Raw genomic sequence first — 27,452 nt, forward strand, 5'->3', positions numbered from 1 at the left:
AAAATTTGAGAAATTAAAAATAGAGTTGAGAGAAAGGACATTTTTATGGGAGATTCCAGCCTCCAGTTGTCTCGTTCCACCTTGGGCTCAATCCTCGGCTTTTAGATGATCCTTCCCAAACCGAATAAGCCAGTTATAGTGGAAGATGACGCCTACGACCACCAGCTCCAAGGATTTAGACTGATTTGGTGGAAGTTGACTCTAGCCAACAATCGCTTCTATGGGATCGTCTTATGCTAGATCAACGCTTCTCAATGGTGAATCCCACGCCATTTTGTCTCTTGGGCTCGCCAACCTCTGACCCAGTAAGCTAACGAACCGACTGTTCAACCTTCCCAAAACATACAAAACTGCTACCTTTGCATACGTTGAAAAGCTTACTTCTTAAGGGACATAGACAGAAGCATCAGCCCCGTAGTGCGGAGAAACGATGAATACTCGTTGAGAATGCTAAGTACGGATTCTAAGCCTCATGAACCCTTTTGGGGATTTTCGACAACCTTTGGCTAGATAGGTTTAGTGGCTCATGGTTGTGGTGGAAAAGAAAATAAATATAATAAAAATGGAGATTTTATTGAAAGGAAATATCAGAAGAACAAAAGCCTAGACTTTTGGGGAGAGAGTGTTTACAGAAAAAAGATGGCTCTCTTTTGAGTCACTTCACCCCCTATTTATAGTGCTAGGGGAGATAGTCTAATCCTACTTAAATTCCCAAAAGATAAATACATTTAATTGAAGATAAAATAAATAAAGATAAATAAAATTAAATCCTAAAATTAAATAATCCTTAATAATTATCTTAATATTAATTATCCTAATATAATTAAAATAGAGTTTGATAGAATAAAATCTCTTCTTTTTTGCATTTCAACCCTTGTGTCCTCCATGCTTGCACTTTTGGCACCAACTTTTCCTTGTGTTGCACATTGGCCCATTTTATTTCTAAATTCACACTTTTGGCCCTTAATTTTGCTTTTGCCTCAAATTTAGTCCCTATGAGATAAAAGATCATAAATAGCTCAAATTAGCATGATCATACTCAGAATAAATACATAATTAATACATAAAAATACGTCATTCTAGAGTTTATCAAGATCAAGTCTAGATTTTTAAGATTTTTTCGTAGTATTAATTTTAGATTTTTCAACGATAGGTGGCTAACCAACCTATCCCTAATTGGTTAGTGGCGACTCTACGTAATTTAGTCCCTCCATGTCTAGCTTTGCTTACTAGGTCCATGTACTCTTATGTAGGCAACATTTTAACAGCTTGGCAACTCCATTGGGGACGTTAGTATGTTGACTTACTTAGGATTAAGAGTTAGGTTTTTTAGTATTTATGCATATTAGATTTATTTATTTGTGCATTAATTTGTTTAATTGTATAATGTTGTTTTATATTTTGAATATATGTTAAATATTGATTTATTCGTTCATTTCATTTACTGGTCCTTTTTTAATATGAAAGCCAATGCGTTTGTTTATTCTTTTATCAATAAAATTAATTAATGTGTATGTGAACTCTACCATCATGGGGCGGCTATAAATGTCATTCATGTTGCATTTTGCTTTCAGTCCTACGTCCAATCCCGTACCGTTTAGGAGGAGTAGCCTTAGGCATTCGTGTGACAATATGTCACCGCATAAGTTTAAAGTCTACTCCATGGTTAAGATGGACATAGATGTTCTGTAGCAAATGCTACTGTGTACGCTATGAAAGTCTTACAACCCAAGGCACAACCCTTTTTAAAAGGGGAACGTATCCCTATGGATGTCATATTTAAGCCTTGGGTTCCCCGTTCATTAGAGTCAGCCGTAAGCCAACATGTAATGACCACCATGGTATGTTTTGGGGATCTCACTTATAGGAGTTTTACGTTCAATTAAGTGGATATGGTACCGACTATCGAGGAATATTCTACCCTTCTCCACTATGACTTAGAGATCCGCTCAGGATATATTGGAAGCGGAACGTCGATTTCCGGGGACCCTTAGCTAATCTGATGGGATTACATGTAGATGCACTCAAAGTAAGGTTAAAAGATAAAAATGGTCTCTGCATTTCCTGGTCTATCATTAGGGATGCTATGGGAAAGGCCTACGACAATAGACATTTAGCATTGTTCACATTTGCTGTGTATGGGTTGATTGTGTCCCCAAAAGCTCTGGGATATGTGAGTGTGGATCCAGCTAATTTTCTGTTTCAGATTGAAAAAGGGGTGAATACTCCAACAGTCTTAGCTGAAACCATTATTTCACTCAATTTCATCAGAAGGAAAGGAGACAGGCGTTTCTTAATATGCGCACGGTTGTTGTTCGTTTGGATGAAAATCCATTTTAGTTGCCTCTATAAGTGCTTTCATCAAGTTTTTGTTCCTTCGACCGAGCCTATAGAGGAATTTCTGGAAAGTGAGTGACCTCTAAATCAATTGATTGAGGAGTGGGTTTAGAACCTTAGTACATTGACATACCAAGAAATAGAATGGAGGGCTCTATGGATGATTCGAAGCATGGAACTCATTAGGTGCAGTGGTCATCTATGGGTTCCCTTAATTAGCATATGGGGAGCCATCAGTTATTCATCATTGTTGGTTCTGAGCCAATAGAGATATGATCAATGTGTACTTGCTACAGCTGGTTTAAACAGGGTGGAAGTTTCAGTTTAGGACCCAGGATTTTGGAAGAAATTGGAAGAGATACGAATTAGGTGAGGTCAAACCTTGAGCTTGCAATTAGGAACCTTTTTCAACCATTCCCCTTCAGAAATGTATATCTAGTTGTGCCTAAAAAGAAGCAAAGTCTCTGTGTCAGCATAATTCAAGAGAAAAAGGAAGGTCCCATATGACATAGCCTAGCTAATAGAGAAGATACGCGATTTAGAGATGCATCTGAGGGGTAGATATGAAGAGGTTAGATGGTAACAAGAGTAGTATCAGTCATATGTAAAGGAAAATGAGGAAGAAATCATGAGACAACAGCAGCAACACCAGTTAGACATGAAGGGAAGAGAGGAAGAACTAAGAATACAGTTAGAATGACAACAACGAGAAAGATCTGACTTGTTCGCTCAGATTCAGAGGTTCAAGGTGAATCCAGGTTTGCAGGCTAATGAACTCCAAAAAGGACGAGAACAAGAGCGAACTTGGAGGAAGGTGTCTAATGAGAAAACTGCTAAAATTGAGGTGCTGAAGGAGGAAATTTTTCGTATGACTAAAGAACTAAAAATAAAGAATAGCAAAACAAAGAGGTCACGAAAGAATATACAGAGCTTGCAGAGCGTTTTATCACAGTGGAACAAATGGCAGTAAACCGACAAGAGGTGTTTGCAGCAATGCACATGGAAGGTTAGGTTTTCACTCAGCAAGCTGAAGACATATGTGAACAGGTTGAAGAAACCAAAAAAAATCTACCCCTTTAGCGACTAAGGACGAGCCTACAATGAAACTTCTGAAGGTGTCTCAAACACATTACCAAAAGTTCAGCAAGCTCATGAGGAGGAAAAAGAAGAACGGCGAGTAGAGATTTTCCCTATGGCAATAGGATCGATTAGGATTTTCTTTAAGTACGAATGAAAAATGAAAAAAAAATCTTTGCAAGCGGAACAGTTTTTGAACTTTATATGAAATAAAATGTTTATATTCGAGTATATTTACGACAAAGTGCCCCAATTTCATTCATCCATTCATTCATTCGTTCACTCATTCATTCATTTGTTTATTCAAAAACATCATTTAAAAAAAATAGAACATTTTTTATGACAAACCTAAATGATTTTCTAACTTTGGAAATAAATGTCATTTGAAAAAGGACCAAGAATAGCTCATCGGTATAACACCCGTTCAAAAGCAAAAAAAGATAACGGAAGAATAATTAGCACACATGGCCAAACTGGAGGACCAGATGGAAATGATGATGGAAATGATGACAATAATGGTCAAAGGCAAGGCCAAGGTAGAATAAGGAAATGGCACTTTGGACAACCTAATCCCTTCTTATAGTGATACAGGGGTATATCACGAAGATTTATCGATTCAAGCGCTAGGTGTGACCATTCAGATCCCAAGAGTAAACGAGTTGCCTGCAAGCAATGAGCTGAGAGAAGTGGACAAGGGAAAGTCAATTATGGATGAAGAAGCTCATAAATTTAACGTAATTGAAGAACGCCTAAAACCCATCAAAGTATTAGACGCATTCGGATCTGTAGAAGTAGAAGGATTATGTATAGTACCCAATGCGGTCGTCCCACCAAAATTCAAAGTTCCTGACTTTAAAAAATTCAATGGTAGCAGTTGGCCCATTACTCACATCGCCATGTACTGTAGGAAAATGGTTGCTTACTCCAAAAATGAGAAACTACTAATGCACATTTTTTAAGACAATCTGATCAGATCGACGACTCACTAGTATGTAAGGTTGGACAGGAGCTGGATTCAAACTTGGAGAGAGCTTGCACGGGTATTTATTGCTCAATAAAAACATATTGTAGACATGGCCCCAGACCAAAAAATCATCTACAAAACATGGAAAAGAATTCCATGAGAGTTTTAAGGAATACGCACAATGGTGGAGGGACCTGGCATCGCAAGTACAAACCCTGCTCACGGAAAAGGAGACCATTGTTCTGTTCGTTGGTACGCTAAAAGGCATATACTATGACAGGATGGTAGGAAATGCCTCTAAGATCTTCACAGATATGGTATTATCCAGAGAAATGATAGAGAATACATTGAAGATGACCCTTTGAGTGCTAAAATAGTTGTCATTAGGAAGAAAAAGGAAGTAGAAATGCAAACAATCGCACCGAGTGGATACCTATACTCTTATTTTCTATACTCGATCCCAATACCTCCACGGCCCCAATACCCTGCTGTAAATGATATCAATACTTCACCGTTTATGTATCGTCCACCTGTACCCATTACAAATCCCCCATGTTAACTATGCCAACATGGCCCCCACAAACCCAAGCCCCAAGGCCACCACGGGAGAGGCCCTTGTAACATGTTTTACCAAATACACTATCATAAACTTATATCCAATATACTTATATGATTTTCCCCATTCACCCCTTTAAACATACTCATCAAGCATATTAAGACTATTTACATATCAAAACATATCACTTCATAGCCATTCCAATGGCTAATTTCAACCAACATTACATTGCCATCAATGGTAACATTTAACCTATACATGTCATTATTACCAAAATTAGTTTACTATTTATATATATACTTAAAGGTCCGGGGGATACTGTGATGTAGCTCTGACCATCTTCCAACCTTTAGGAGCCTCCGAGTACTATAAAATAGAGGAAATAAGACATAGTAAGCACTTAATGCTTAGTAAGTTCATATAACGGGAAATTAACTTACCATTCATTTACTTATATAATAAACATGCATAATACATCCAAAGCAATTTGGCAATTAGCCTATCACATATAACCTCAACCAACATGTTAGTCATGTATTTCATGTGAATAACAAGAACAAGGATGAGCTCATCAAGTATCGAGTTTCCAAGTATTTCATGCATATACAGATAATAGTTTCATTTTGATTTCACATGTTCTCATGTCAGAATTTCACTCGTTGAATCATTTGAAATATCAATGGATACTTGGGTAGTACACCTGAAGTGTACAATACTATAAATCCGTCAATTCATATCCGAGAGTGCTTTTATGAGCACGTAAATAGAAATCTCTCTCAAGCAATATAACGGGAAGCTTATTGAGCCTTGTAACGGGAAGCTTATCCGGGCAATATAACGAGAAGCTCACAAAGAGCCTATAACAGGTTGCTCTAAAGAGCAATTAATGGGTAGCTCCGTAGAGCAATTAACGGGTAGCACCGGATAGCCATATAACGGGAAGTTCAAGCGAGCACTAACGAGAAGCTCACAAAGAGCCTTTAATCGGGAAGCTCACAAAGAGCCATATAACGGGACGCTCATAAGAGCTATAGTGTGCCCACAACACATGTAGGGTCACAATTGATCGGGATGCTCAGAAGAGCATTTAACGGAAAGCTCGTAAGAATACTATAACGGGAATCTTGAGAGGGCTTGTAACGGGACAGTCTTTTGAGCTACGGTACATCTGCAACATATGCAGGAACACTACCATTTCGGGAAACAAAACCCTGTATCCATTGAATCTCAATATCCAAACAAGACTTATTTATTTATCAGGGATTTTCAGTTATGAGATCAATTACATACACATATATGACATTTACACAATTTTCATATTCAACACTCAATATAAGCATATAAATATACACAATTAAGTTACACAAACTTACCTCGACAATTGTTCGCGACTTGTAAACTACTAATCCGATACTTTTTCTTTTCCACAATCTAACTCCATTTTTTATCTATCTGGATCTATACGAGTAAATTTAACATCAATTTAATACAATTTACATTCAATTCAATTCAAGTCAAATCTTAGGAAAATTTATTGTTTTGCCCCTATACTTTTAATTAATGATGATTTCGTCCCTAAGACTGGAAAATGAAATTCATGCAATTTACTCCTTATCCCAAGCCTAGATATTTTTATATATATCAATAGAAGCCCATTAATTCCATGAAATTTTAGAATTTTCCATGAATTCAACAACTTTTCAATTTAATCCCTAAATCATGATTTCATCCAAAATCCTTTAATAAAATACCTTTAAGTATCCATCAACATCTCAATTTCATCATCTAATAACTAAAATCATATAAAATTATCAATGGTATCTTCCAAAACTTTCAAAAAAATCAAAAACTAATTAAATGGGTAGTTGGACCTAATTGTAAAAGTCCCAAAACATAAAAATTTTAAGGAAAGAGCAAGAATTAAACTTACATGAAGCAAATATTGAAAAACCCAGCTTAAACCCTCTTCAATGGCTATTTTAGAACTAAAAAATGATGATGAAAATGTCTAAAATTTCAATTTCCCATTTATTTCACTTAAATTTGGCAAAATTTACAATTTTGCCCTTATTTCACATCAATTCCTTGATTTTTCTATGCTTATGCCGCCTAAGCCATCCCATGTGGGTCCAATTGCCCTTTTAGTCCTCCTTTATTTACTATTTAGGCTATTTAGTCACTATTTCTTTAATTAGCAAATTTTACACCTTTTTCAATTTAGTCCTTTTTAATTAATTAACTACCAAAACGTTAAAATTTTCTAACGAAACTTTAATACTATCTTAATGACACTTCGTAAATATTTATAAAAATATTTGCGACTTGGTTTATAGGACCGAGATCTCGATACCTCTTTTCTAAATCACTTGGCCTAATAAAGCCTTATAAAACACAAATTACTAATTCAAAAATCTTTTAAAAACCACATTTGGCTCGTAAATATTAAATGATAAAATTTTACGAGCTTATTTTTTGGATTTGGTGGTCTTGAACCACTGTTTCCAGCATCACTAAAAATCGGGTTGTTACAATTGCGATGCCACTTATTGTATTGGCCTCGTCAAGATGATGAAGTTCCTCATCTTGTCGTGAGATTATAAGTCATTTCTCTTTGCAACATGGTACGTTCGGTGTTGCAACATTACATATTATTTCTACAATTCTAAATTTTCTTAAGCTGCAACTTTAAGTAATATCTAACATATACCAACCTTAATATCCTTCAGCCACACATACTTTTCCAATACACCTAATATTGAATTGAATCTCTATATGCACATGTAACTATTCATTTCTTATCACCATTTTCTTCAAATACTTAATCAATTTCTTTAACTAATCTAACATTCACAACATAAAGATACCAAAATATAATGTTCATACACCTCATTTTAACCAATAAGCCATTCATATATCATTTCTAAAACATCAAATACAACATCTAAGTTATAAGTAACATACTATACCAACAAAACTTAACCTATTTGGTACATGCCAACTATTAACATAAGAGATGCACAAACATGGCTGAGTCGGGTTCTAATTTTGGATGATGAAATGAACTTCCCACGATATACTGGAAAACTAAGTTACCTACGCACAGAGAAAACAAAACCGTATGCTAAACGAAACGCTCAGTGCTAATTCTACAATTCAAAGCAATATAACAAATTCATACAGATGCATATATCCTATTCATAATCTAACCCATGCTAACTCATGAAAAATGACTTCACTTTCATATAGCTATGTTTATATCAATTTACAAGCTAATTCATATACTTAAATATGATAAACTACCATTACCATATAAGTTATTCATATTCATTTATAAGTCTTTAAACACCACTTGAATTCATTCAAAACATGTATATAAACATCTTTAATTCCATGCTATCATTTAAAGAATTTGAGCTTATAGCCTCGTTCATAATCAATCAACCCTCGAGGCTCATTTTTAACCTAATCATAGGGATTTTCACATATCTTCAAATTTCACATTTCATTTCATCCATTTACCATTTAGCTAGTTCACAAATTTTTAACCCTATTAACTTGACACGGACTCAGTCCAAACAACTAATAGAGTAACCAAATTCCAATTTCATTATACAACTCAATTTATACTTTATCATTCTAAATTCATAATCAATTTATCAATTAAACACATAATATAACATGTTCCAACTCAATTTCATACCTATTGCATATATCAAGCAAGTCATTAAATTTCTATTCTATTCAATTTAGTCCCTACTTTGATATTCAATCTAAATCACATCAATTCAGCTCAAGCAATCATCAATACTCACCTCCAGCTCCATATAATGCAAAATGATACAAACACGCAAAAAATAATCAGTTCCTTAATTGTAGATTTACAAACCAGAAATTCTGAGTTACTTGTCGACAGCTTCGGATTTTCCTTTCTCTCTCAAAGAATTCGAGTCAATGTTAGCTACAAATTAACAAAAGACATGTGGCACTATCAATAATCAACCCATTCACAATCAAATACACATTTTATAATTTATTCAATTTAGTCCTTAAAATCGGGACTAACCTAACTTTCAATTTAAAGCTTCAAATTGAATTCTAATTTCACTATTATTCATTAGGGACCTCATATTTCTTATTTGTACAGTCAATTTTATAATTTATTCAGTTTGGTCTCTAATGTACAAAACTATCAACTAACCTTTACAATTTAGTCATTTTTTCACATCTAAGCTTAAAATCTATCAATTTAACACCTAAAAGCATTAAAATGCAATTAAAACTAAAATTAACTATAAAATCTATAAAGAGCATAAATATAACAAAAGACACTATAAAATACTCGAGAATATGCTTTTTAGGTGTTTAAATAGCTTAATTTAACATATATAAATATGGTAGATCAATGAGAAGATTCAAAAAAAAGTTATATCAATAGGTTATTTCAAAATGGGAGATAAATTATGATATATCTTTATGAAATCTCTTAATTGATCTTTAATTGATTATGTTTGTAACAAGCTGGGCATGGTTTATATCTATGCTCTATCTTGAAGGGGAGTGTTCAGAAACATGTAGATCTGTAATTTGCTAATTACTAGGGATTTAATTTTATTCCTTTTATTTACATCCCTTATATAGTAGGGTCTCACATGTATATATTGTTTGATGGTGTATCAAATATAGAATTTCATTCTTTTTTTCCTCCTTATGCCTTGCTATTTATCTTTTAGTATTTCATACAATTGACACCATTATACACTTAATTATAACATTAAATTCATAAGCCCTAAACTTACTAACTTAGGAGAAAGATGAATATCCATGATACTTACCTCAATGATTGCTCTACAACACTAAATCAAGCTACGATTAACTCCAACCCATCCTCAATCAAGCTTGGAAGTCCACAAATCAACATTTCCCTATTTCTATACAACAAAAATACATTCAAAAAATTAATAAAAATTCTTTCCCATAACTTTTCTTAACAAATATCAAGCTAATCGAGACATAGGATGTCATTTCTTTCAAATAACCTAAGAGTAAAAATAAATTGAAAAGACAATTATAACTTTGGGATTAAAATATTATTTTTAACAATTAATCTAAGGTTTTGCTTGATAATTCATTAAAAATTAAATCAATTAAAAATAATATTTTCAATTTTTTTAAACCGGCTCAGTGAGTTCTTTCTTCCGTGATTAACTGTTGGCGCCAGTCCTACTACATTACATTTTGTCTCTATGGACCAAGGAGAAAGGGGGCTGAGCAGGAATAGGATTGTACCATGAGAGAAGCAAGGAGGTCAACCTCTTTCAAATATACAACATGGATTCTGGCAATGCAATGGAGTTAGGCTTTCATGTAGATCCGAATGAATCATCTTTTCCACGGAGGTAAATCATTGCCCGCTAAGCAAGAGGATAGCAAGTTACAAATTCTGTTTCGGTAGGACATGTATTTCTATTACTATGAAATTAATAAATGAAGTAATTAATCGTGGGGTTACCATTATCATGTTTGTAGTGACGAACACGTCTAATAATTCATAAAAAAAAAACAATTGATATAGTTTTTCTATAAAAAAGTGAAAATATGATAATTAGATAAGGAACCATTTATCACTTAATGTAAAAAAATTTCAATTAATTTTTAACATTATATTATCATTTAAATATTTTATATTTAAAATTTAAAATTTTACATTTATCAAATTGTTTAATTATATATTAATCTTAATTTTAAATAAAATATCAAAAGTTTATAAATCAAATTCAATACTTTAATTTTTTTTAACATTTAATTTTTCAATTTATTAAACAATACCTAAAAACATTTCACCGAGTTAGATATTTATATATAGGTTTGAACAGAAAATTCAAGCATGCATAACTCAAGCTCGACTTTCTTTCCATATGACCAATAAATGCGAAAACAGCGACAACTTGACTATTTAAAAGGCCTCTCAAGCCATTTTTGAACAAGAGCTTGTACTTTTTCATGTTCCAAAGACTTATACTTTCTTCTTTCCTTTCTTTTTTCAATATGTGGCCACCTCACATGATTTTGAATGTTCAAAACCATATCTTATATTTGACATTTGGTCTATGGATCTCACTAATTTTCTAACAAATCAAATTATAAAGCATTATAAACTATATATTGAAGCATTCCCTGAAATCAATCTCCTAAATTTGAGGGAGTGCTTTAGGACTTGGGATGCGTCAACTTTGACATTTATTATGTTTGGGGTGTAATATACCAAATCAAAATTATATGAGAAGAACTTTATAATAAAAAAATTATATGAATAACTTTGACATTTATTTTGCTACAAGGAAGTGATATAAAGGATTTCGAAAGTTGTAAGAAAGACTTTTTCCTCCTTGGCCTAAGTGTCAATAAATTGACTTGACCTGAACAACCACATAATTTCAGATGACTCCAAATTCTCTTTATTTAAGAAGGTTTGACAATAATATTCAAAGCTAGGTTTTGGCCTGTTATCATTGTTGATTCCAGAGATTTAAGAAACAAACTAAAATCATTTTGTTTTCTTCAAATACTCCACTTAGCAGCAACCTGTAGGGATTAGAAGATTGAATAAAGAAGATGAACATCGTCGTCCAAGCTTGTGCTGATAACAAGGACGAAGAAGAAGATGCTCCACTTCCTGGGTTTCGTTTCCATCCTACAGATGAAGAGCTTGTAGGGTTTTATCTTCAACGAAAAGTTGATAATAAACCCCTCAAAATCGGCCTTATCAAACAGATTGATATGTACAAGTTTGATCCCTGGGATCTCCCAAGTATGTCCCATCTTACTACCTTTGATCTCATACGCATATCTTTTTCTTTTCTTTTCTTTTCTTTTCTTTTCTTTTCTTTTTGAAATTATGTTTTAAGCTCTATCTTGGCTTCCATAATCAAAATGTCTGTAGTTAGCTAAATTATGCCCTAATACTCCATATGCCAATTTTAACTGTATACAGGTCAGCTACCCTTTTCCTAGTACTAGGAAATCACCTTGAAACCATTAAACATGATAGAAATTTGATAGGTTTTAAAATTTTTAACCTCAACTAGAGATGGAAACAAACCTTCAAATGGCCAAGTTTCCAAACTCTTGTTCATATGAAAACGAAAATCGGTTTGTCTCTTATTCCGATGTTCATATAATATATAATGAAAATGAAAACATTCTTGTAATATCAAATAAAAAGAAATTTCAGCATCCATTTTTTTAAAAGAAAATGAAGTTCAGTAGGAATATGCGTTTAATTTGTTTGATTAATAATGAATGATTGCAGAAGCAAGCAGTCGTGAGGGAGAGATTGAATCATATTTCTTCTGCAGACGAGGAAGAAAGTATAGAAATAGCATTAGACCAAACAGAGTGACGGGATCAGGATTTTGGAAAGCAACCGGCATTGACAAGCCTATTTATTCAAATGGAGGATCAGCCTGCATCGGCCTAAAGAAAACCTTGGTATGCTACCGTGGAACTGCAGGCAAAGGAACCAAAACTGATTGGATGATGCATGAGTTTCGCCTTCCCAATTCCACCCACACCAACGCTAGTAACGCCACCTTTTCCAACCCCAAGTCTCTTGCACTAGAAGAAGCTGTAAGAACAAGTACTAGCTTTATGATTCTCTTTGCTTCATATCCTTTTTCAACCACCGTAGCATTTAAACCCAAGGGATCAGTTTTTTTTCCCCAAAAATAATGGTGAGTGAAGTCGTTTTTCTTAAAAGGTGGACTGGAGTGGAGTGTGGCTAATACAATTCCTTTTAGTGAATAATAACCTAACATATAATTATTAAATTCAATAGAAAAATATAAAAGATTTATAAATAAATACTAATAATTTTATTGAAATATTAATTTTTAACTATTATTAATAAATATTAATAAATTTTAAATTTAAGGTCTAGGTTCTCCGATTTATATTTTAAGATTTTAACATATATTTATAATTAATTATTATTTAATTAGGCTTAATATATCATTTAGTACTTGAATTTGAATTTTTTTTATTGTGGTACTTATGTTCTTTTTATCTAATTTGGTACATGTATTTGACGAAAGTTATATATTTTGATACTTAAAAGTAACAATGTTACCTTGTTAGTGTTTAGTTCGAGTTTTAGGGTGGATTAAATAAAGTTAATTACTAATATTAGTAGGTTTGAATTTTTCATGATTTTTTTATTATAAAAAAATTAGTGTTAATTACGAACTTGTTGGTTTTGTGTTTAATTTATCAAATACAACTTAATGTATGTGATTTATTTCGAGTTTTAGAGTTGATTTGATGAAAGTTAACTACTAATATTTAACTAGTTATAAGTTTTCATCAAATCAACTCTAAAACCCAAATCAAACACTAAAAATCAACATTATTACCTTCAAGTGCCAAAATGTACAACTTTTATCAAATATAAGTACCACATTGGACCAAAAAATAACAAAAGTACCACATTAAAAAAAAGTATCAAACTCAAGGACCAAATTATGTATTAACTCATTTAATTATGTTTGAATAAAGTTATTAATTTTTATTTATAAGTCCTCCACTATTTTTTTGTTTTGTTTAATAATGAAATGGTGTGTTATTATTTATCAATAATACATAAAATTTATACATCAACAATGTATCAAATATTTTTTTAGAGAAAAAATAACTATTAACATATAAATATAATTCTTTTTTATTATTTTATAGCTCAACCCATTTTAAAGTAGTTTATAACTCTAACCAGAAAATGGTATTAAACTGTTAATAGATGCTCATGGAAAGAACTCAAATAATTAATCTTTGACTATGTATAATTGTGTGGTTTTTAGTTTTATTAGGTGCCTATATGCATGTATAGATTTTAGTCCGAATTATTTATGATTCTTCATTTGTTTATGAGTTATAATGATTTAATTCTACGTTATAGTTGTTCCAACATGTAATATAGGCATGTGTACTTGTAAAAGTTTATTTTTTACAAATAAAAAATAAAAAAAGATGAGGCCAAACGAGGTTGATATAGATATATTCAAGGTTTTATAAAGGTGGTGGTATTAAAATTTCAAGGGCGAGGGGAAGGCAAAGTAGTGGAGAGCATGGTGGTTGTGGATTTTGCAATATCCAATTCCGCTCTGCTTCATTGCTCACTCTATAATACCATTTTAGATGGAACATACGATTTTATTGTCATTTGAATTGTGCATCAGTGTTGAATAAAAAAAAATGACTATAAAATCGTGTTTGCAATTGAGGATCTTGTATTTACCAAGCATTCATTCATGGGATGAAGTTGTTTTAATGTTTCATATACTTTGCTGAGATTGCAGGAAGTGTGGACTATATGTCGAATTTTCAAGCGAAGCGTATCGCATAGAAAGTACACTCCAGATTGGAGAGAAATCGCCTCAAACCGCACTTCAACTGCCACACCAAGCCCCCAAATTATCTGCAGCATGGGATTGGGATCCAACATTCATGAGACTTACATCGCTTTTGGCTCTCCGCTTGTTCAAAGCTGTGATGAGAAGCCGGGGTTCAGTGGTATGAATGGAAGAAACCAGTGGCATGCAGAGCAATTGAGCATTGCTCAACCTTCATCAATGGCCTCATCTTCAAGCTTTTCAAGTTGTCCAGAAAATAATGATTTCTTTACTCGTGCAAACTGGGATGAGCTCAAATCAGTTGTAGAGTTTGCTTTTGATCCCTTTAGTGTGTAAATAATGGTTTTATAGGTTACAGTTGAATTAGTTTTAATGAGATTTGTATTAGTTGAAATTGCCAAACATCAATATATATACCCTGACTTGGCATTGAAGGAATATTAAGGTCAATTTCTTTTCTTTATATATGAATTGAAAACTTTATTTTTTAAGGTAAATTATAAAATTAATCACTTTTGTTTGCCTCAGATTACATTCTAGTCGCTTATGTTTGAAATGTTACGTTTTAGTCACTTACGTTATTGTTTTGTTACAAAGTGGTCACTCTACCGTTAAGCTTTGTTACCTCCCTAATAGTGGTCCTACGTGGCAGTCCAAATGAGTTTTAAATGCCAACTTAGATGTCGTACGTGATAGTCCAAATTAAATTTATTTAATTAAAAATCTATTTCCATCCCGGCTGGACATCCAAGTTGGCATTTAAAACTCATTTGGACTGCCACGTAAAACTGCCGTTAGGGAGGTAACAGAGTTTAACGGTAAAGTGACAACTTCGTAACAAAATTATAACGTAAGTAACTAAAATGTAATATTTCAAAAATAAGTGACTAAAAATGTAATCTAGACAAACAAAAGTGACTATTTTTTTATAATTTATCTTATTTTTAATATCTTTTCTTTTATTAAAGGTTTAGTATTTAAGCTTGACACATTTTTTAATTTAATATCTAAATTTGACATTTTTTTTAATGATTGAAATGATTATATCATCAATTTTCGATTTAATTAATTCAACCGGTATAAAAATTAAAAATTTTAAAAAAATCAAGTGTAATAAATCTTTTAAATAAAATATAATATGTTATTTGATAAACAATAAAGAAGCAACAAAATATCTAATAAGTTAATAGTGAATGCCAACTAGAGTTTATGGTTCCAACTTTCAACTTTATTCCCTTCTATAAGAAATTGAAACTTTCTTTAAAAAAAATAAAAATCCACTTACAAATGCCTCTATCTATTATCATTCTTTTTTTTTTATGTTAAAATAATTTACCCACCTTGATCTTCAAAACATCTATCTACCATCATTCTTTTACTTTGATCTTAAAAAAAATAAAAATAAAAAAAGGCTGAAGCAGAGCAGTGAAGCAGCAGTCACCATTACAGCAACAGCAAGTAGAGGCAGATCTGAAGAAGCAGAGGGCTGACGACCGACAGGTTGGGTGGTGGACCTTAAGGGTGCGTTTGGTTCGCTGTATTGGATTAGAGGTGTATTGGATTAGAGGTGTATTGGGATTAGAGGTGTATTGGATTAGAGGTGTAATAGCTAATCCACTGTTTGGTTGAATGTAATGGAATAGAGGCGTAATAGTAATCTTGTGTTTGGTTGAATGGAATAGAGGTGTAATAGCATAATGGAAAAAACTAAAATGACTAGAATACCCTTAGCATAAAATTGTTTTGGTAAATGATTATTGTTATTGTTATTTAAATTTTAATAAGATTATTATTATCAGTAATAAATAATTTAATCATATTTTAACATAATTATTATTAAATATATTTTAATTAAAATATATAATTTATAATAAAATTCTTAATAATCAATATTCTTATATGAATTTACTCAAATCATAATATATGATACTATAAAATATAATTTGAAATAATTAATATTAAATATAGTTTTTCTAAATATAATTTAATATTTTTTCTAAATATTTTGTAAAAAGAAATAAATTTAGTGGCAAATTACTAGTGTTAAAAGTTAAATTAAGCCGCAAAGAAGAGTAATTAACTTATGGAAATCAAAGGCATTTATGCAGCAAGTATACTCTGCGAATCTAATATAAATTTGTTGCTTTATATTGAGCTTGTTAATTTTGAATAACTTTAACAGTTCCACACTCCTCAAAGTTTTACAAAACCTATGGCATTCCATTAACCAACAGCATCTCTCTAATGCTTCAAACAAACAACATCAAGTAACTCGTCCTGGAGCATGCGACGAACCAAAACCGTTTCCCGATCGCTTTTGTCATGAGTCATCATATTCTGGATCTGCTGTACAATCTGCCAACAAACTGAAAATTAGTACCATAGCAACAAATTCACCATAATCGATTCTTCCATCCTGTAGAAGCAGAAAATCAAAACTTAAATCATCGATCAAAGGATAAAAAAGAAGACTTATTCCAACTGATAAAAGAAGTGCAATGAGGATCAAGGACCTGCAAATGTACTTAGACATTGTACCTTGCTATTACCATTTACTCTCAATCATATAAGAGAATAACTATAAAAATCGATGAAGCAAATCAGCTAGCTCGAGAATATGGCTTACATTATCTTGATCAACTTCTCTGATTATATCCTCGAGTAAAACATCTGTCATGTTATGCTCAACACAAGCTTGTTGAAGCTCATCAACTGTAATATACCCACTTCCATCCTTATCAAAGTATCGGAATGCAGCAACGAGATGCTCCTCACGCTCTAGTTTATTAGGGTGAACTGTTGCAGCTATGAATTCTCCATAAACATTGAAACCTCAAATGAACCATAAACAGAAAAGACCCATTTTGTATTGCATTTTGTACTGCAATTTGCAAGTAAATGAATATATCAAATAATCATCATTATTTGATTTTCCAAAAATCATATAACAAGCAAGCAACATAACATAAACAAGCATATAACAAGCAAGCATATAACCGTGATTAGCTAAAGATCATCGCTCGAGATCGACAGAGACTACTGCAGTAGATTACTCTCAGCACTCGGAACAATTAGCTAAAGATCCTCACTCGAGATTGACAGATAAAACCACAATCCAAACTTCAGAATCCCCTGACCAAAATCTACCACCAAGGAATCAGTTGAATCATAGCAAAACTCAGAATATACAACACCCTGAGAAACCAGAACAACTACCTAAACCCATGTTCTTCATACACATCTTCCTGCTATCAGAAACATTTAGTTACACCCAAGTCCCATAATAGAGATCCTCATCAAGGTGGCAAGTCAACCCACAAACAGTTCCTACATACAAATTCTGCCTAAGGACTGAAACACAAGTGAACTCTTGAAAGTAAGCAAGTCATAAATGAGATTAATAATTCCGATTCATTGTGCCAAAAATATGAAACTCTGACCACTCTCAAAATAAGCTATAGAATCCATGAGCATGGAACTGTCCTGATTCATGGCCTACCCTAAACCTTACCACTAAAAACCTAATCCTGAGACAGAATTATCAACAATTCTTGTCTTTATTTCCAAATACTTTACTTAGATAAGAATGCTTAATGACTATGTTAGCTGGACATCGATGCACATCTGATACACATGTAATTCAAGAAAAATGAATCATCACATAATTGAACAGCATGAAATTAGCAACTAAGAATTAATAAATGTTCATCAACAGACTTAATTTCTTTCCATTTATAACTTCTATGCTCAAAAAGAAGTTTGAGCCAAAAGTACGAAAGAAAAAAGACAATAACCGTAAGCCATTAACAACTTCAAGGGGCAAACAAGAAGATTTTCAGGATAATATACCCATTAAGGACCAGTATGTGGTCAAATAAGTTGATAGCTATCATTAAAATTTGCCTATTAAGGTTAAAATTTGCCGCTTGATTAAAAAGAAAAGAAATTATGCAGGCAGCAAGTTAAAGTGAGTCACACTCGCACAAGAACAGACATACCTTATCTAAACCTAAATCGACCACTGTTCCCACAGAGCTTGTGTGTTTTTCCTCAAGTGTGACACCTATAAAGTTATCGCAACAAATGAAGTCAGCCAAAGATTCAATTTAGGCTCACCATTGATCAAGCATGTCTTCTAGTAGGTAACAGATTGCTAAGATTCCCCATAGAAACTGCACCCAAGTTCCTAACAATCTGGAACCTAACCTAACCTTATCATTTCTTTATAAAAGCCTGTAACCTCAGTTTCCAATCAATTCCCCATACAAATTACATCCAAGCTCTTTACATTTAAAAAGCATATCAATTTATCTGTCCGCATCTATCCTTCCTACAATTCACCTTTTAACAATTATAGACCTAGTAAGAAACCTATAACAATTACAAAAGGCAGCAGCCAAACTTTACCTTCCCGGTAGGGAGCCCACTCATGCTTTCGTAGATGATGTGGAGCATCAAGTGGAGGCAACATCTCAAATTTCAGCATAATAGATGGCCTAAAACAATAATTAGACCATTAAACAAATAAGAAATTAGGTTAAAAAACTCATTGATCTGAAAAATAGTAGCAGCACGAGCAATTTGACTCGCCAACTGAAAGAAAAATGAGAAATTAAATGAAAATTTGTAACATAGGGTAGAAAGAGTGAAGAGAAACAGAGGGATTTTCCATTACTCGAGTGGCGAGCTCGAGAGACTGAGCGTTGTCGACGATAGAACCAGCGATGGCTACGGTGACAGTGGGGATATCGTCGGCTTTTTTGGTTTCACCGTTGGTTTCTTTCTACGGTGACAGTGATTCGAATCTGCTAACCTAGAATTAAGCTAAAGACACTACAAGGCAGCCATTGAAACTAATTACAGAGAGGAAAAGAGAGTTAGAAAAGAAAAGAGAGAGTTGAAACTCATTACAGTGATTCCATTCCTTTACCTTTCAGTTGCAGTAACCTGGAGACTGGTTGAGAAGAAGAAGGTCGACTGGTTGAGAAGGCAATCGAAAGAGTGGCAGAGCGAAAAAGAAAAGAAAGGAAACGGAGGGAACAAATTGGCAGCAAAGAGGCGTAATGGACTGGGAGGAAATCGGCAGAAAACAAAAGCAAAAAAATAAGGAAGGAAATCGGATGAAGGAACAGAAGAGAAACAAGGGGATGGGGGGAGGGCAAATCAGGGAGGTGATGCTCAATCGGTAGCTAATCTGGGCAAAGAGGGGGGAATAGAAATCGGTGGTTTTCACCGATTAAAAAGGTAATGGATTAGGTGCGTATTACCAATACATCAAACCAAACGACGTGTTACACCCGGATTAGGTGGGGCCCACCGATTAGGGAGCCAATACACCAAACCAAACAAGCTGTAAGTGTGTGTAGTACAGGGGGCTGAAGTGAGTGAGGGACTGAGGGCAGACTCTCAGCTTTGTTTTGATTTAGACTTCACTTGAGTGACTTTAGTAGTCTGCTTCTTTTGTTTTTCTTCAGATCACTTTTTCTTTTTCTTTTAAAAGATTATTTGGGCCAAATTTTTGAAAAAAACTCGGGCTTTGGCGTATATTGGGTTGGTTTGGCCCATTTTCCGGCTTGGCCCAGGCTAAATTAGCCCAGGATTTTTAAAAACCGGTCCAACCGGTTTTTCCGGTCCCAGGTCACGGTCCAATCTTGGTTTTTTCTGTTTTCGGTTTAATCGAATTTTTGAGTGTATCTGGATTGATTGTCCGACTAGCTCTCAATCTAATCCGCTAGTCCAGTTCGGTTCCGAAATCATTGTTATTTTCTTAATTTAGTATTTGATCTCCTTTTCTTTTCCGTCCAATTCGGCATCTGAACTTGTCAAATTTTATACAAATTAATTTAATATATTAACAATGTTATATTTTTATGAGGTAGCAAAATAATTGATATATGATGAACATGTGATAGATGACATAATATTTTTTATATTTTAAAATTACTTTTAATTTGATTTATTTGTTTCATTTTATTTATTTAAAATAATGAATTTTTTTATTTTAGGTTTTTTAAATTATTTTTTTCTTAATCAACATTATTTCGTTAAACATTGTTTAATGCATAATTTTTTTAACATGAATTTTCTTTAATATTAAAAATATTTTTATAGCATAACACAAATTTTTTAATATTGTTATAGTGTGTTTTGTGTGAGAATTATTTTTTACACATGTTTTATTATATGAGTTAGCAATAAACTAACTTAGTTAGTAATATTTAGCCCACTATTTACTTTTAGCTAAGAGAGGGAAATTTTTCGTTTATTTTAAAGAGTCCTTATTTTTTACAAGAATTTTTACTTAATTTTGTAGTTTCAAGTTTAAATATTTACTAATTATTTTTTATTTTATATGTAACTATTGTAATACATGTGTGACAAATAAGATTTTCCCTCATATTATTATTACACTAGTAACCAAATGAGACATTGATGTTTTGGAGTAATTTGCATAACATTTAACAATTTTAGGTATCAATTTGAACCTAAAAAAAGCTTAAATACTAAATTAGTAAAAATATCAAGTACCAAATCGGGCCAAAAAAATTAAATATCAAATTAAGAAAAAAATGTCAAATTCGTATACCAAATATTATATTAAACTTAAAAATATTTGGTAAAAACATGGGTATTTTTGAGGAATATAAAAAGTCAAGATAATGTTAACAACTCCAATGCAGACAAGAAGGTATCTAATAATGATATAAGATAGAAACTGTTGTTGAATAGAAGAAAAATCAATGCAGTAAAACCGAAAAGATCAAAATGTAAAATTTGAGTGGCACCTAAAGTCACCATTGATGACAAATTAGCATACATTTTCCCATCTTGCCATTGTTTTTCCGGCTTTAATACATTTTTCTCGGAAATTTTCCACTTCTAATTTATTTGAATGTGAACTTTTTAAGGGTAAACATGTCAATGGCACTACCCTTGTAGTTGATGGTGGAGTTTGCCTAGCCATGTACGTCCAAATGCTCACGGAGACTGTGAACACGAGTGATCACATGTTTAACTATTTATTTTAACTGTTAAAAAAATAGTAATGGGAGTTTAGTATTATTTTTAAAAAGTATTTTTAAGATAAAAAATATTGTTAAAGAAGGTGTTTTTAAATTTTTTAAAAGTACTTTAAGATAAAAACATGTTTTGTAAAAGTATTTTTTTGTTAGAAGTAAAAGTAAAAAATTTTAACTTTTATATAAAAGTGTATTTTAGTTCAAAAATGTTTCTGAAAAATAATACTAAACTGAAGTTAAGGGAGGATGAAGAGATTATCCAAATGATCAAAACTATAAATGGAGATGAAAAAACATCAAAGATTCTTAAAGGCTTCACTGATGAGCTGGTTGTTTTGGGGTTTTGGTATTGGGATGACCATGTAATGTTAATAGCAGCAATGAAGTGAAAAAGAAAGAGAAGGAGAAAAATATTTGGACTAATTATAGGGAGTTCTTCAAATTTAGTCAAAAGTTGACAAAAGAAAAGGGGTCACGTAACAATCAATCAATGGGCTAATGCAACGCGTCAACAATCTATTAGAGGAAAACTAAATTTTTAACGAAAGTGATTAATTCACACAATTACTTTATTTAAAGTGGTTAAATTAAAAAAAATAGAATGACTAAAATAAGACAATTCCTATTTTAGAATGACTACAAGTGTAATTTACCTAGAATTAAAAGTAAAGTATTTAAAAAATAATATTAAAAGAAATAAAATAAAATAAAATAAAACATTTAAATTTTTTTCACATTAACAGATATGTTTCATAAAAATAAAAAATAAAAAGGAAAAAATCTTCACTTAGTGCAATTTTGTCAACTTTTTGGTAGTCCAAAATTGGACAATTGACAATGACATTAGGGGAAAAAACAAATATCAAATCACCATCCAAGGCACAACTAAGTACCCGCTTATTTAAGAAACATAGTCATTAGCAGTCTTGAAATGTGTTGTAAGCACAATATTTTACTCAAGTCCGACTACTTTCACTACACCAAAACAGGCTTTTACGGCGCTTTTTTAGGCCTTTAGCGGCGTTTTTTAACGCCGCTAAAAGTATTTGCGGCGCTTTGAGAAGCGCCACCAAAAATGCCGCTAATGACAGCGTCGCTAACTTTAGCAGCGTTTTTATAAATAAACGCCGCTAAAGACCATAACCTTTAGCAGCGCTTTTCCAACAAACGCCGCTAAAGGTCATGCAAGACCATGACCTTTAGCGGCACTTTTCCCACAAACGCCGCTAAAGACTAGGACCTTTAACGGCGCTTTTCTCACAAACGCCGCGAAAGACCAGGACCTTTAGCGGCGCTTTTTACACAAACGCCGTTAAAAATATATCTTCTAAAAAATAATTTTTTTTAAATAATATTTATTTCTATGATAAATATTATATTATGTTTTAAGGATAAACAAAAATATTATTTAAATTAAATTTTTTACGAAAATTTTAACTTTAAAACTAAATATAAATATAAAAATTAATGAATTTAAATTTAGAATTTAAAATAATAAATTAATAACACAATTAAAATCTAAAAGTTAGACCACTTAAGTAAAATACAAAATTTAGAATCAAAACTAAAATAAATAATACATATGCAAGGTAATAAAATATACAATGCATTTTCTTAATCAAGTAAATCTTGGTAATAAAAGATATAATACATTTACTTAATCAAAGAAATCTTGTAATGAACTCAAAGCAATGACCCTTAGAGAAACTTTTGAGCATGGCTTCGAATTTGAACCGCAAATTTGGCTCCTACATGCTCTGCATGAAAATAAGAGTAACTTAATTTGTTCAAACCATAGTGAACATGGCAAAGATAAGTAAATCAGTTCAACTTTTTAAGATTGTTTTATAATGTTATAGTAAATTAGGTGTCTTATAATGTTATAATAAATTATTAAAAAATACATCTAAAAAATATATCTCAACTTTTTAAGATTGTTTGTGGAATAAAAAAATGTACACTACTGATATATCTACTCACTTAAGTCAATATAGGTGGAAAGTATTCATCAATATAAATTTAAAATATTAGAACATATCATGCTTAAATTCCAATTAAACCCTTAAGCCTATATTCTTAAATTCCAATTACCATCAACAATTGCAGAATCTCCTAATTAGCTTATTTGTAGAATATTTGAACATGATATTCCATAGTCAGAATACATATACATCAACAGCTTAAATCAAAGTATTAGAACATATCATGCTTAAAGATAATAATTAGATTTATCTAAAATCAAGCCCGATTTAACTAGTACTAAGTAAACCTATTTCAAGTTTTTTTTTCTGGGCAGCCCAATTTTTGGAAAAATTTAGAACAAACCTCAGGTAAGCATAAGTGAACATTATGGGATCCTTCCTGCCATGCAGAAAACATAAAACATTAGTTCAGAGAAGATATATACAATTAAAAATACAATAAATAATAAAACAGAAGAGTAATTTTACTATTGAAGTGTGATGAACTTGAAACTCAAAGCATACAGCACAAATAGTGATGCAAGAAACTCCTAATCAGAGTGTTTTACAAATGTTTTCACTTCTAGAACTTGTTAACACTTTGAGAAATATATAGGTGTTTGATTTACCCAACAGCTCTGCCCATGATGTATTTTTTTTTGCAACCAACGATTACTAGATGTGTACAACATTCTGTCATCGTAAAGATTAGCGTCTCCTGATGAATATGTCCAGTCAAAAGATTAAAAAGGTTAGCATACTCAAGCAGTAGCTGTACATATGAAGATATTTAAAGAATGATCAACCACACACACACACACATGAAAAAACGAGAAGAACTTGGAATGTATTTAAGACCATTCCACCAGTAAACAAAAAACTATTTGGAAGTGTCCACTCTCCACTTCATTGGTAAGGAAAGAGATTTTAATAGTCAGAAAATATTTTCATGATTGATAATAAAGAGTTTAAAGTTCGTTGAAAACAAAGAAACAAACCACAACTTGTATTTGCTCACATTCAACTAGCTTGATATCAAGGATATGCTACCTTTAGTGAGTATATCAGCTTCTTTGCTATTTCGCTGCTCATGAACCTGACAAAGCATAACCAAACATGCAATGTACTAAATCCAGCATACAGAATAACCAGGCGGGGACCCGTTAATTCAAATAATTTACAGCCATAACACCTATATAAATTTCAGAAAGAAAATGTTCAACCACTAGTACACAGCTCATGAACAAGACTGTTAGAGTTGACCATGGTGTTAACCTTATCAAAACTATTTGTTTCTACTTTCTAGAGATTTTCTACATCAGAACATGAGAACCTTCTGTCACTTGTCGTTCAAGCAGTTCAACATTTGGCAAATTTAAATTTATATGACTATCACAAATATATCTCCCTGCATTTAACAAATTTAAATTTATATGACTATCACAAATCAAAGCTCAAAATTTTTAAATACTTATTTTAAATACGTGTAAAAAATTGGCTCACTCGTTTGAAACCGGGTTCCATACTCCCAGATAGCACAACCACCACCGGCGACTCGCTCCCAATAATGCAAATCAATCCTTTCCATATTATCAGTGCCGATGAAATAACCATTCCATTAGAATATTTCTCTCTGCAATAAAGAATATCGACGGAAACCTAGTTGTGCCATTAAACAGACATATAATTAGATTTTTACAGTTTTGTTTTTAGTGAGGGATAATACAAAAAGATTATGTAAAATATTTCTCTCTGCAATAAGCCATTCTAAGGGATTGGGGGAAACACTATACTAAGCTGGGGGCTCCGTATATAGAACAAGAATTTAACTAAGGGATTGAGTGAAACACTAGGCTACACTCAGGGTTCCGGACATAGGAAGAACATAAATAAGAAGTTAGATTTCCCGCCTCCATTCAATCTGAAGATAAATCTAACCAGCTGCCTATCAAAATGATCATTTTGATACCTCTAATGCTTTGGTCACCTTCGGAATTTCAGCTTCATTCAACATTCCATCTGCCTTTAAAACAAACAAGATCAATTATCAATGACCTATTAATGAATAGTTTCAAGGGAAGAAATTCACAGACAAATATACATATTAACCATATATACAATTTCAAGCAATACTAGTCAAATAGAATCGATTTTTTGCTTGATTTCAAGAATTCAAACTCTATAGAATACGTAACACAAAGATGCATCCCTAGAGACTAGTCCTTTTAGGGTTGGTGGCTGCCTTTCATGACAATGATGTCTCTAAATTTCGAACTCGAGTTCGGGTGCAATGTGAATTAGCAGTGGAGATTCTTTTAAGTGCTATAAAACATTATACATATTTCCAGAATTAAGTAACAAATATAAACTCAGAAAGTTCAAGACCCAGCATCATCCATTTGAAAAACATAACAATTCACCATTACTTAATAAAAAAACTAACAAAGCAATTTGAACTTTTACATAATTAAGTAGCAAAATAGAAGTTAGATCCCAAACTTATATCATCACTCAACCAAAACAATATTTCATTGCATCAAAAGAGGTACTTTGATAGTTCACTAATAAAAGAAGCCAGCTCTGAACAATGGTTCAATTTTCCTTTTGCCAGACCAAAATAACATAAACATTATAATAATTGAAAAAAGGAACATACTTGGAAGTACATTCTGAGAGTGTCTGAAGGAGAAACAGGAACAGAAACAGACTCTTGTTCGGCGACAGTTGTTTCTTCTCGTTCTTGTTCAACAACAGTTGTTTCTTCTTCTTCTGCAGACTTGAGTTTCTAAGTACCGTAAAGAGTTTTACCGTTTTTGAAGGATAAGGTTAAGTTTTTGGAAGAAAAGGTGGAAACTTTGGTCTGAAAATGGATAGAATTTGGATAAAAGAAAAGGTTTTTGGGAGATTTAAAATGGGTTTTGGAGATTAAATGCAAAGGAGTTGAAAATGCTGAAATTGTTGCCATTTGGTCTTCAAAATTTGTGCTTTTGGATGAGAGAACTAAGAAAAAATTTGGGGGGAAATTTGGGGTTTTTTCGTTTTTGGGTTTTAGGGGGAAATTGGGAAAAAATCAGCTCCAATCTTTTTAAGTAAAATGAATTTTGTGGCGTTTTATGAAAAACGCCGCTATTGCTTACCTTTTGCTGCGTTTTTCTCATAAACGTCGCTAATGATTGACTTTTTCTTACAATTTTATATTTAATTATTATATAATTCATGTCAAATTTAAATAAATAAATTTTGAAAATTTAAGTAATATTTAAAAGAATTAGATAAATTTTAAAATTTTTATATAATTTTTTATGTAAGAAAAAAAACAAAAACAACAAATTTTAAAATATGAAAAAAAAACTTTAAAAAACTATATTAATGATAATTTTAATAAATTAAAATTCATATTATCTCTTTTATTGTCAATCTGTTACATTAATTTGTTACATTAATTTATTTATGTATCAATTTGTTTTAAAATCTTATATTTAAATATATCAAATGATTTAAACCATTTAATCTAAATTTAGATTAACTATTTTTAAATATAAAAACATTAATTAATTGTATAAAATTTTATCATTTAACAAATCTAAAGAAAACCTTAAATCCTAAACCATTTAATATGTATAAAATTGATCTATTATCTCTTATATAATTTAAACTATAATCATAATTTTAATATATTAAAATTAAAATTATCTCTTTTATAATTATATAAGAAATTATTTAATATATAAATTAAAAAACACCAATTAATCTTAACCCTGAATCATAAAACATAAACCTTAAACCCCTAACCCCTCTTTTACAATTATATAAAAACTTAATTAATATATGAATTAAAAAAATACTAATTAATCTAAACCTTAAACCTTAACCCGACCTCAAACCTTTAAACCCTAAATCACTAACTCTTAACCTCTAACCCCTAACCCCTAATTCCTAACTACTAACCCCTAAATCATATTTAATATATAAATTAAAAACACTAATTAATCTAGACAGTAAATCCTAAATAGAGGTGCTCATGGGCCGGGCGGCCCGGCCCGGCTCGCCCGAAATATGGGAGGGTTTGGGTAAAAATATAGGCCCGAAATATGGGCTTCGGCAAAAAAACGAGGCCTGTTTAGAAAACGGGCCGGG

At 32.0% G+C, this 27,452-nt stretch overlaps 2 protein-coding genes and 1 long non-coding RNA gene across 5 annotated transcripts; 1 reads left to right on the forward strand and 2 right to left on the reverse strand.

Annotated features, from left to right (window-relative positions):
• Positions 1 to 11,458: 11,458 nt before the first annotated feature.
• Positions 11,459 to 14,732, forward strand: LOC107902336 (transcription factor JUNGBRUNNEN 1-like). The gene is given in 3 exon segments (NM_001326921.1): positions 11,459 to 11,742; positions 12,244 to 12,560; positions 14,282 to 14,732. Coding segments are annotated over 3 exon segments (903 nt in total). The 5' UTR covers positions 11,459 to 11,546; the 3' UTR covers positions 14,672 to 14,732.
• A 4,043-nt stretch (positions 14,733 to 18,775) lies between these two features.
• On the reverse strand, positions 18,776 to 19,594 carry LOC121216757 (uncharacterized). The gene is made up of 3 exons (XR_005912938.1): positions 19,266 to 19,594; positions 19,011 to 19,168; positions 18,776 to 18,831 (listed from the first exon to the last, which is right to left on the reverse strand). It is a non-coding gene; the product is annotated as an uncharacterized lncRNA (long non-coding RNA).
• Positions 19,595 to 22,832: 3,238 nt separating this feature from the next.
• Positions 22,833 to 26,384, reverse strand: LOC121216758 (signal peptidase complex catalytic subunit SEC11A). Of its 3 annotated transcripts, XM_041092164.1 has the most exons (7): positions 25,972 to 26,384; positions 25,285 to 25,338; positions 24,819 to 24,974; positions 24,366 to 24,411; positions 23,945 to 24,033; positions 23,680 to 23,715; positions 22,833 to 23,111 (listed from the first exon to the last, which is right to left on the reverse strand). In XM_041092164.1, the coding sequence occupies exons 1-7, from the start codon at positions 25,981 to 25,983 to the stop codon at positions 23,103 to 23,105; spliced, it is 402 nt and encodes a 133-aa protein (XP_040948098.1). In that variant the 5' UTR covers positions 25,984 to 26,384; the 3' UTR covers positions 22,833 to 23,102. The 3 variants fall into 3 exon arrangements, with proteins under 3 accessions (XP_040948098.1, XP_040948099.1, XP_040948097.1); XM_041092165.1 differs by lacking the exon at positions 24,819 to 24,974; XM_041092163.1 differs by having other exon boundaries at positions 22,833 to 23,715.
• Between the last annotated feature and the right edge of the window lie 1,068 nt (positions 26,385 to 27,452).

The sequence above is a fragment of the Gossypium hirsutum genome, chromosome D05 (genome assembly GCF_007990345.1).
Source record: "Gossypium hirsutum isolate 1008001.06 chromosome D05, Gossypium_hirsutum_v2.1, whole genome shotgun sequence".
NCBI lineage: Eukaryota > Viridiplantae > Streptophyta > Magnoliopsida > Malvales > Malvaceae > Gossypium > Gossypium hirsutum.

Excerpts from the sequence above, each read along its gene's own strand:
- LOC121216758 (XM_041092163.1), bottom strand. Across the intron at positions 24,975-25,284 it reads AGGTGACCAAAGCATTAGAG|GTTTCCGTCGATATTCTTTA; the intron begins GTATCAAAATGA and ends TGGCACAACTAG. Across the intron at positions 23,716-23,944 it reads ATCATGGGCAGAGCTGTTGG|GAAGGATCCCATAATGTTCA; the intron begins GTAAATCAAACA and ends TCTGCATGGCAG.